This window comes from Barbus barbus (assembly GCF_936440315.1).
Source record: "Barbus barbus genome assembly, chromosome: 39".
Taxonomy (NCBI): Eukaryota; Metazoa; Chordata; class Actinopteri; order Cypriniformes; family Cyprinidae; genus Barbus; species Barbus barbus.
This window is the reverse complement of record NC_136717.1, coordinates 27,350,948-27,363,447: the sequence shown is the minus strand read 5'-3', so window position 1 is coordinate 27,363,447 and position 12,500 is coordinate 27,350,948. Positions and strand designations below refer to the sequence as shown.

General features: G+C 38.1%; 1 protein-coding gene across 1 annotated transcript in view; it reads right to left on the bottom strand.

Moving 5' to 3' along the window:
• The window catches only part of LOC306858211 (receptor-type tyrosine-protein phosphatase O-like), a 64,279-nt gene extending 51,988 nt beyond the window's left edge, over positions 1 to 12,291 (bottom strand). Inside the window, exon 1 of the mRNA XM_079398635.1 lies at positions 11,972 to 12,291. Coding sequence (XP_079254761.1) covers positions 11,972 to 12,034 — 63 coding nt within the window. The 5' untranslated portion in view covers positions 12,035 to 12,291. The remainder of the gene's footprint in view (positions 1 to 11,971) is intronic.
• Positions 12,292 to 12,500: the final 209 nt, after the last annotated feature.

Below are 12,500 nucleotides of genomic sequence, written 5' to 3'. Positions count from 1 at the left end.
TAATTATACAAAATTATATATACAAAATAATTATACAAATTTTTTTTTTCAAAGCTCAAACTCATCAAAACGTACCTGCGTTCATCAATGGGGCAGGAACGTTTAAGTGGTCTGGCTGTCATCAGCATCAATGGGGACGTGGCTCAGAAACTGTCATATGATGACCTGATAGCTGATTTTGCAGCTAGGAAATGTAGGCGTGTGCCTCTGTAGGGCCTCTGACAACTGATGGTAGTGAAAATGTTTAATATAGTTCTATAGAATAGCAGAATGGTCTCTTTATAGAGATGTAGTCCCTCTGTTGAGTAAATTCTACTGTGCAGTTATGTATGGTTATTTGCAGTTTAAAATGTGCACTTTAAAATTCATACTTCATAAAATTCATACACTTATACTGTTATTTGCACTTTAAACTTTTTTTGCACTTTTAACTTTCTGTGTTTACATTGTTCTGTTCCAATTATTTATTTGCAGCAGTTATTTTGGAAGTAAAGAGAACCTAACTAAGAAATTCTGAATGGTAGTTATTTCTTTGGTGGTGGTGGGGGGGGCACCGCCAAGCGTTTGTGCTTAGGGCACCCAAATGGCTAGCGCCGGCCCTGTGTGTTTGTTACGAACTCAACGCTGCTCTCTGTGTGACTTCAGCCTCAAACCCAGCGGCGGAAGCTCAGAGAGACGCTCAGAGAGGATCATGGGATTACAGCACACACAAGCATCCTTACAGTACAGATGAGAGACTTCAGCAGCACAGTGTTAATTAGCACAGAAAACACACATCTGTGCTCAATCCACGACCACATACTGCTTTATCACTGCGAGCGATCATGGAAACAAATGTTTCCGGCCTCTAATCTAATCAAACGTGACTCAAATGCCAAAGTTCAAATGTTAAACTGTAATTTATTTCTGTCTTCAGTGTCACATGATCTTCAGAAATCATTCTAATATATTGATTTACTGCTCAAGAAAACATTTCTGATTATTATCAATGTTGAAAACATTAATATTTTTGTGGAAACCGTCATACATTTTATTTTTCAGGATTCACAGATGAATAGAAAGTTCAAAAGAACAGCATTTATTTTAAATAAAAAAATAAAAAATTTAACTGTCACTTTTGATCAATTTAATGCATTCTTGATGAATAAAAGTACTATTTTCTTTCAAAAAATAAAAAAACTAATTACTACTTTTAAACAAGTGTATAATAAATATGTTGTTTCTATAACATTATTAAAAACTATTTAAATTTAAATTTATCATTAACTTAAAATAATAATTAACTTAAATTTTAAATATAACAATAAACAAATAAAACAAAATAACAAATATTTAAATAAAAATATAACAATTAACTTAACATTTTAAATATAAACAATATATATTTTTAACATGAATTGATAAAGTATTAATTTATAAAATGTTACATATTTTTATTATTCAAAAATATTATATAAATGTTTTTAAATCTTATAAATAATATTTTGTTGGGAATTTGTCATGAACAAAAATGTAAACACACACACACACACACACATAGACACAAAGACATAATAATTCTAAAAATAGAGCAAATATGATTTCTTAGTTTGTTCTTTTGTGGTTTCGCAAGGTTTTCTATGAAAAGTCAGTTTAGGAAGATGATTTGTTTCTAAATAAAAAAAAATACTAACCCCAAACTTTTGAACAAGTGTAGGCTACATTAAAAAATATGTAGGTTTTAAAATAATATTATCTAAATAATTTTAAAATAATATTTTGGTTGAAATTTAGATTTCTGATTTTGGGGCTTTTCAGGAATATTTAGACGTGTGTCTAAATGTGATGCATTTATAAACGACTCGTTTTGAGAAGAGAACCTCAGGAAAGAGACAGAAGGCAAAACAAGACAGCGAAACATGGAAGATGCTGAGGAATCTCTGTCAGATAATGTCACAGCAGAGGCCTTTCAGAGCTCAGATGAATGAAGGTCAGGGACTGAATGAGGGACGCAGCTGCTGACATTATCATGCAAACGGAGGAATCTGAGACACAACCTCTCGCTCCTCCAGCGTTTCTGACGAGAGAAAGAGCAGCAGGAGCACAGTCTGATGATGAAGATGAAGCTAAAGCGCTGGATTATCGCTCTGTAATCCATCAGAAAGTGAGGGCGCTGTAATAATCTTGCTTTTAATCGCTGAACCCACAGGACTTTTGTGTTCCAGAGAGACAAAGGTCTCCAGATTATCGGCCACAATAAACCCATTAGTGCTTTACACTCTTATAAATAAAGGGTCTTTATTGGCATTCATGAAACCATTAAACATTCTTTAGAGCGGAAAAAGTTTTTCTAGATTATTAAAATGTTCTTTACATTTAGAAAATAAATGTTATTTTAAGAACTAAGATCACTGAGAGCTTCTTTTGAGGATCAGAGGAGATGTAGAAGAACCATTTAAGTTCCCCAAAAACTGTTTAACCCTCATAACACATTAATTTTACTACTTATTATTATTATTATTATTATCAGATTTTTTACAGTTATTTTTAAAGAGATATTAACCATTTAAAATGTTTGGGTCATTTTGACCTTGTATGGAGATCCATTAGTGTCACAAATACTTTCTGTTAAATGATCTATGGAGTTAAATTAGTGTCAAAAACGTTTGTGAAATTTATTTCAGCTTTTCCCCATATCTCAAACTCTTCTGGACAGAATTATGTTGATGCACATGAATATGTACGTCTATTGCAGCGTAAAAAATTATCGCTTTTTCATCTGAAAGTGAAAGTTTGTGCAAGTAAAATGAATTTGTGTTCAGAGTAATATTTATGTTGTTGTGTTAGAAATAACTAAGCAGGTTTGATAAATTTGGACTGTTTTTGAGAAATCATGATTTATAAAGTCAAAGCAATTTGATTAAATTAAATTAATTCCATGTATATGTATATATAAATACATACATTTTATAATATGTCATTTCTCAATTGGTAAAAGGGGTAAATGCAGTATTAATGTGGTAATAACATGGTAAAATTCTAAACTAATTATAACTAATTATTGAGAAGTTGCTGATCAGATAAAATATGTTTTTAATTTAGGACTGTTTCATAAAATTCTTAGATCCTTGTGAAATGTTAAAATATTAAGCAGATTTTGAATGTATTTTGAGCCATTTTTCTTACTGCAAAGAACATTTAAACAATCTGAGGAAGCTTTTTCCACTATAAAGATCCTTTCGGTGAAAGGAAGGGTTTCATGGATGTTCATGCCAATAATGAAGTGTTATTTTTAGGAGCGTCAGATGAGCGCCAGCTCCTGATGTGTGTGAGGGAGGAACGCGAGCGGCTCGTTCTGCAGACGCTGCAGGTGCTGTAATTAGGTGAGGAGAGACGCTCCTCCGGCTTTTAATTAAAAGCAAACACACCGGTGTGTTCAGAGCAGCAGGAGGACGGTCAGACGGCCAGGAAACACAACAAAGAGCCCACGCTGACACACACATAAACCCCTCCCACCGCACCACAGGAGGTCCAAACCCGCCCACAGACCGCCAACTCGCCCAATCAGCTGCTCCGCCCACTCCAGAGGAGCGTGTGATTGGCAGCTCTGACTCAGCAGGGTTTTTTTTGTCTTGAACTCTTTTCAGAGTTTCTGAACAGGGAACATTGAGTGAACCACACACACACACACACACACACACACACACACTCTCTTTCTCCCTTTCACACTCACACACATAACAGATAATATTATAACACTATACACACTCTATATAATATATATAATATTAATATTTAACCATACTGAAATACTGTAATACAATATTTGAAACCACATAAAATTCAAAGTAGTAAAACTTTAAGGTAAGATTTTTAATGTTTGTGAAAGAAGTCTCTTCTGCTCACCAAGGCTGCATTTATTTGATCACAAATACAGTAAATACTGTGAAATATTATTACAGTTTAAAATATCTGTTTTCTCTGTGAATATGTGTTAAACTGTAATTTATTTCTGTGATCTGCAGCTGTATTTCCAGCATCATTACTCCAGTCTTCAGTGTCACATGATCTTCAGAAATCATAATAATATACTGATTTACTGCTCAACAAACATTCCTGATTATTAGCAATGTTGAAAACATTAATATTTTTGTGGAAACCATGACACATTTTATTTTTCAGGATTCACAGATGAATAGAAAGTTCAAAAGAACAGCATTTATTTGAAATAGAAATCTAACATTATAAATGTCTTCACTCTTCCTTTTTAATCAATTGAAAGCATCCTTGATGAATAAAAGCGTTACTTTTCATCTACACTTCTTTTGTTTTTAAAATATGAATAGATGCTTTATATTTTTAATATTTTTTGTTGTCAATTTGTCATGATAAGCATGTAAACACATATAGCAAAAGGCCAAGTATAATTTCTTCCAGCTTTCTTTTGATTTCGGGGGTTTCACAGTGGTTTCTATGAACATCAGATGTGTGTCGGTGAGAAACTGTGTCACACACGAGCGCCGAGGCTCATGGGAAACTATAAAAACACAGTGCATCTATAAGATGACGAGCGAGAGCTCTGGGGAATGGATTTTAAGCGTCTCCGGAGGAGATACAGGAGTCTTTGTGCTGAGACAGAGAGAGAGAGAGAGAGAGAGAGAGTGAGTGGGCGAGCGAGTGGCTCAGGGTCATGTGACCGACACTGCAGACGCCACACATCACACACACCGACACACATCACTTCATCATCGCATGCATCTGACTCTACCATGGCATGAAATCAACTGGAGATTGAACGAATCTTCTGCACTAAATGACTGAAATATCAGTGTGATAATCTGTGATTCTGCTCCATTGAGTGGCAGTGGTTTCAGTGGCAGTGAATGAACCGTTCGGAGACGAGACGAGCGTCAATGAATGATGACAAAGAGCGTCAATGAGGCCTGACACACATTCACCAGCCAACAGGGAAAACACACAGAAAATCACTTTCAGACGATATTTGTGTCATTTCCCAGTACAAACATTCGGTAACATAATACAGAGTAATTACCTAATTAAGTACTTAGTAGTAGCTGTTGTACTTACATGAAACAAAATGAACTAAGTAACTAAGTTATGGAACAGCCTGTAATTACAGTTTGTAATTATGTAGATGTAATAGACAGCTACTGTTACACACATGTAGCAGACCGAGTCTGTTACACAGCTACTTATGTAACCAAAAGATTGTTACATGTGTTGCCGACTTTATACAACGTAATTATAAATGTAAGTACACAGACATAAGCTACTTAAAATAAAGTGTATCAAGATTTTACTTAAGTGTACTAGTAGCTGTGTAACAGACTCGGTCTGTAACATGTGTAACAGTGAGAAATGTGTTACATGTATAACACGCAACATATTTATTATATTATTTTTCATAAATACAAATTGATTATTTTAAAGTGAAATATTACTATAGTAGTATTATAAGTTTAGTTAAAAATATATATTTAGTAATAATAATAACAACTTTTATTATTTTTTAGACATATTGATATATAATCACAAATTGTGCAGCCCAACAAACAAGCACAACACACCCTTTATTTATTTATTTATTTCAATCACAATTTTTATCAAAGAACAAATGCAATTTGATTTTTTTACCAAAAATGTGCAGCCCTAGTTTTAAGTATAAACTCACTACCAAAGTAACATTACTTATTTCATGTTTTCTTTAGAAATAATAATAATAATTCTTATTTATTTATTTTTTTGGTCAAACTGCAGCTCTACAAACAAGCTCAACAAACCTGGATAAAAAAAAAAAAAATCACAATCTCAATATTTATCAAAAAATAAAATCAATGATTTCTCCCTCGAATGTTCTTATATAATTTTGATGCATTTTTCATGACAACAAGTAATTTTTCTTCTCCAGTAAATGTATCTTGATTTAATAATGTTAGATATTTGTACTGAAAAACAAGACAGAAATACTGGGGAAGAACAATACTTTTGCAGTGCATTTGAGTGTTACTGGTTTGTGCTTCAGCGTTTTGACTGAACATCGTTTTAAAGTTCCTGAAGGTCTGTTTAACTCAGATTTGAGAAGTCTTTCCGAGCGTGATCTGACTGGCGTTTAGCATTCTGACAGTGACTCTCTGACGGTTCATGTATAATGGATGGAGCGTTTCACATCCACAAACCTGCCTTTGGCAAACGCTCATGTTAAAGAGAACAGATGCAACGCTCTTCATTTATATCTGTCTGATGAAGAAGAGACTCACACACACCTCCGATCGCTTTACCGCCTCATAATCCAGCGCTGGGTTAAAATAACTAGCCGTTCAAAGTAGCGTTAACCGCTTTTGATGAGGTTTGCATGCCGGAAACTTGAATGAAATGAACAGTGGATTCATCTTAAACAAATCCAAGAGTTTCCACTGAGGTTCAGGAGCATTTTCTGAGGCGTCCCTCGACACGACTATTAAAGTTAGAAATATTCATTTCCACTGCAGCAAACGTACGTGTTCTTACTCTACAAGGGGCCGTTCACACAGAACGCATTTTTACATTCCAATGCGCTACTTTTGCATCGTGTGTCTTTTGCAGCGCCGTTTCAAGTTAAAGGGGTCATGAACTATCTTTTTTATTATTTTGTACTGTTCTCTGAGGTCTGCTTATAATGTTTTCAAGATTTTTACATAAAAAAAGATCATAGTTTAGAAGTAATAGCCTATTACTTAGGCTATTTCGAGTCCTATTTTAACCCCCCTCATCAGAACGCTCTGTTTGAGTAGGTGTGGAGGATTGTAGACTCGGAAGTAAACGCCCACTGCTGTGATTGGCTAAGCGTTGTGTATGATTGACAGCCTGTATTCCTCATAGATGAACGCTGCAGTCATTTAGGTTAAAAACGCATAAATAGGCTACTCAGTACATATCAAACGATTGATCAAAGCAGTAGTGATTACGTAATAAAAACAGTTACTCACACTTGTGTTGCCTCATTACTGTCGGATCCAATAAAGTCGCACAGCATCGTCTTAAAGTTTCAACCTTTTTGAAATTTCCTGCGTTGTTTTTTGCCTTGTTTGTAAACAAATCCGTGGTAAAATGAAGTGAACAAAGGACCAAGTTCTTACTGACGTGGTCTGGATTTTCATTAAAAATAAACTTCATTCACTCATTCCTAACGTTGGGATCAGAAGGAAGGCGACACAAACACTGTTTTTCCACAACTTGGCACTGAACAGCATCTTGACGTTCCTCTTCAGGACCTCGAGCTGCGTCTGGAGACGCTTTGGGGAACAAGATATCCATGCTGCCAGATTTACCAATCCCTGCCCAGTGTGTATCCATGCGGAGCACATCTAGGGCAAGAGGACAGAAGAGCCTGGAGTGGCCCGCATGGGTCAGGGGCGTAGACCATCCCGCAGCGTTGCAGATGTCCTGTATTGGGACACCTGCGAGGAAGGCCTTGGAGGCCGCCACACTCCTAGTGGAATGAGCCTTGACTCCCATCGGCGAGGGGAGGTCAGAGGACTCGTAGGCAATGTGAATGGCATCGACAATCCACCGACTGAGGGTCTGCTTTGAAGCAGGAAGACCTCTCTTAGGGGGACCATAGCAAATCAGCAGTTGGTCCGCCCTTCTCCACAGGGCAGCTCTGTGGACGTATGCGTCCAGTGCTCGCACTGGACACATACAGTTAAGCCTTTGCTGGTCAGGCTCCCGAAAGGGAGGAGGACTGAGGGCCTGCAGTACGACAGGCTGTGGCGTGACGGAAGGAACTTTGGGGATGTACCCTGCACGAGGGTACAAAAAGGCTTTGGCCATGCCGGGTGCAAAGTCCAAGTGAGTAGGGGCCACTGACAGGGCCTGCAGATCTCCAACTCTCTTTAGAGAAGAAATCGCCAGAAGAAACACAGTCTTCAGGGTGAGATGGCGATCCAAGATCTCCTCAATAGGCCTACAGAGAGCATCCAACACCACAGCCAGGTCCCAAGGAGGAATCCGGGACCGTACTGGGGGCCTTAGCCTCTGTGCACCACAGAGGAAACGTATAACTAGGGGGTGTCTACCCACTGACTGTCCACCAAGAGAGGCGTGGTAGGCCGAAATCGCTGCCACAAAGACCTTCAAGGTGGAGTGGGTTAACCCTGCGGAGAGTCAAGTCTGCAGGAACTCCAGCACTGTACCAATCGGGCTGTTACTGTAACTGGGTCGAGCTGGCGATATCTGCACCATGAAGTGAAGAGTCTCCACTTCAGGGCGTACAGTTTCCTCGTTGACGGAGCTCTGGATTGGAGGATGGTCTCAACCTCGGTTGAGAGACCAGAAGCTATGAGCCGTGCCCCCTCAGGAGCCACACCCACAGCCTCCATAACTCCGGGCGGGGGTGCACAAGGGTGCCTCCTGTCTGTGAGAGGAGGTCCCTCCTGACAGGAATCTCCCATGGAGAGCTGTCGAGGAGGGAAATCAGGTCAGAGAACCACACTCGGCCCGGCCAGAACGGAGGCTACTAGCAGCAGCTGGACCTCGTTCACAATAAGCCCTGTCTCTCTGGGGGGAAGACACCACGGTGCGGGCTTCCGAACCCAGAGAGCGGGCGCTGGATCTGATGGAAAGGAAGAAGATAGGGGATCGCCCGTCTTCATTCCCTCCACCTGATCCATCTGCGATCCCCATGAGCGCAGACGCCGCCTCGCCCTTTTCGGCGAAAGCGGGGCCGGTACCACGAGGAACGCTGGTGAAAACTCCCTCCTTAAAGAGAGCCCTCTGAGAGGAAGCATACGCAGTGTCAAACACTCACAAAGCGGGCAGTCAGCTCCCTCAAGAGCTGATTCTCAAGCAGACCACACACGGACTGTGTGCATCCCCAGAGTGAAGAACACACAGCCTGTAATGCGATCTGCTCTTGCCCAAGTGCTAGTTCCCTGCACTTAAAGGCATTGGGGAGCTTATTTCAAGTGACTGTAAAACAAACAACACTAAATAAGACTTACCTCATAGATCGACAGACACACACAGAGTAGCGGTTGCTGAATGACAAAAGCTGACGCCGGTTTCACCGCACATGCTTTTATACCAGCTGGTCATTACATCACCTCGCCCGTTCCTTCGGACAGATTTCACTTGTATTCAGAGCAGAGAGGAACTGTTTTTAGACTAATGACAAAGTTTTGAGTTCTGAAACTTAAAAGATGGTTTTATAGTACACTGACCTCTTATATGCCAAACGATCAAGGCAGTTTTGGTTTCTCAGTTCATGACCTCTTTAAATTTCAACTTTTACACGCAGCGCCGCTTCATCAGTGTCAGTCCCAAAACAGTGGACCAATCAGAAGATGCGGGGCAAGCGTTGTAAGCGTTTGTTTACAGAAGTAAGTTGGCATGGCAACTGTTTTATTTGATGGGAAAACAGCGGAGGATGCATTCTGCACTGCTTTTTTTTCAGTGCAATTTTAGATGCAAACACACCTTCTGTGTGAACGGGCCATAAGTTTTCAATACTACTTCAGTCTTTCTACTTTAAAATCTCACAATCAATGTCTGTACAGGTTTCATTAAGGTTAATTTAAGTTTTTAAGACCACGTTTAATGAACATGATGTCTCCTCCATTTCTAATGGATTCTGATAAATCAACCTATGTAAAAGAAAAACAAGTTTTGGCAGATATTTGTTCTCGTTTTAAGCATAAACTCACTTCATTTAATTCAGTTTCTCAATTACTTCTCCAGTTAAAATATCTTGATTTAAAGATGTTTAGATATTTGAACTGTAAAACAAGACCGAAATACTGAGGAGTATCAGTATTTTTTGCATTTAATGTCATGACTTTATGAAGACTTAACTGTTCTGATTTAAGACCATTAAAGGCCTTCCGTTGTCAAAGGGTGAAAATCATTTCAAATTAAATCATACACCATTTTTTTCTGCTACTGCTTGGTTTTTTTCAGATAAAGCTCATATAAAGACTAACTTTACACTTTTGAAATATTTGCCAAAGTTGCAAATAAAACAACTAACGCTCAAACCGTTTCTGACAGATCTCTGTTCATCACAGCATTTGATGAGATGAAGATGAAATCTCTTACAAGAGTTCATCATGGAAGCTGCATGGTCATGTTTTAAACCTGTATTGATCACTGGCACACACACACACACACACACGGCTGCCGCCATGGTTACCGGGCTCAAATGTGATGTTAACATTTAATGAATGGCCATATTCATTATCACAGACAGTTTGTTTACGTGTCGTGCATGATACATTGTTTATTAATTTAATATATGATAGTGATATTATGAAATTAAATATTTAATAATATACTAAGAATATCTGAAATACTAAAATGTTATGATGATTCAAGAGTGTCATCAAATGACATCCAGTCAAGATAATGAACATTAGCTTTAAACACAAATAGCATACTAATAATAATATAATATACTAATAACTTAATAGTATACACATATTATTAAAAGTCTGAGCAGAAACTCTGTAACTTCCATTATAATTACAGGTTCACTGAGGGTCATTTCTCGGTCTGAGACCAACATGTCCGACTGCATGTTCTCAATCAGGTCCTCTCTCAACTGATCAAACTAAATCGGTTTGTAATAAACTGGAAAATTCTTGTAGAATTTCACTGAAATTATTCTGAATGCATATAAGCTTGAAGCCTTTTAAAAACATTTTAAACAAAATTATTCTGCTTGATTTACAATATAACTAATAATATAATAACACTGGAAAGTTCCTGAAATACTTGCAGTTTAAAATTCTGAGTGTAAATGTAAGCTTTTAAAACCATTTTAACAAAGCCACATCACCTCTTTTAAAATAACAACAACAACAACAATAATAATAAAAATAATATGACTGAAAAATTCCTGCAGACTTTCAATAAAAATTAAATAAATTAAATACATTTCACCTGATTTATAATAAAAATAAAAATAATAATAATAATAATTATTACACTGAAAATTCCTGCAATACTTTCAGTGTTCTGAATGTAAACAAGCTTTAAGCTTTTTAAAACCATTTTAAACACAGCTATATCCCCTGTTTTATAATAATAATAATAATAAAAATACTAACTCTGGAATTTTCCTGCATACTTTCACTGAACAATTCTGGGTGTAAATATTTTTTAAGTCTATTGAAACATTTTAAATAAAGCTATATCACCGGATTTATAATAATAAAATGAACAATACTAATACTAATAATATCCCAATAGAAATAATAATTAATTAATTAATAATAATAATAATAATAGCAATAATAACCATATGTGACCCTAGACCACAACGGGTATATTTGTAGCAATAGCCAACAATACATTGTATGGGTCAAAATTATACATTTTTCTTTTATGCCAAAAATCATTAGGATATTAAGATCATGTTCCATGAAGATATTTAGTAAATTTCTGACCGTGATTAGTAATATGCATTGTTAAGAACTTCATTTGAACAACTTTAAAGGAGATTTTATCAATATTTAGATTTTTTTGCTCCCTCAGATTCCAGATTTTCTAATAGTTGTATCTCAGACAAATATTGTCCTATCATAACAAACCATACATCAATGGAAAGATTATTTATTCAGCTTCAGATAAATCTTTCAATTTTTAAAAAAAATGCCTTTATGACTGCTTTTGTGGTCCAGGGTCACATTTTATTATTATAAAATAAATGTTTAATTTCCCGTGTAACATACAGTGAAAGCAGACTGATGCTGCACACACACACACACACACACACACACACACACACAGCTGTGTGACCCAGTTTCGCCTGCAGGAATATCGGAGCAGATTCTGATCGGGTAACTCGCATCAGTTGCTGCTGATATCAGACACACAGAAACACTCCCGAACCCAGAACGACGCGAACCGATTTAACGACGCGCGCGTGTCTGATTAACGCCTCGCGCTCACCGCAGACCTGAACACTCATTTGCGTGAATGCAAAGAACAAACTCACCTGAATGATGATGATGGTGATGATGAAGCACAGCGATAAAACCCAGCGGAGAGCAGAACTCATGTTCGGTCGGGAATCGATCGGACTCTTTGATTCCCAGCGTCGCTCATCCGAACAATAGCGAGCGATCGAACAGCGATCGGAGCGCCGAACCGAGCCGAAGATGAACGAGTGGAGCTTCCGCCGTCAGAGCGCGAGCGTTGCGTCCATCTGCCGGTTCCGTGTGCTCGCTATCGGGTCTGTGGTTCGGCTCTGCGGGACGGATGAATGATGGAGACCCACCGAGGCTCTAATGAAGCGCAGCAGCGGGTTTCTGTCTCTCGGGCCGTGTCTCAAATTCTCCGGCGCGCCCTAAGTAGGGTGCAGCGTTAGTGGACGCCGCGGCCGTGTCTCCCTCAAAACGCCCAGTGCGCCAGCGACGCCCTAACGCTGTGCACTATCTAGGCAGCTGAGCCGGATTTGAGACGCGACCCTTTGTCGCCCCGCCCTGAATCTCTGAACACAGACTGAATCTCATCACATGAACAAA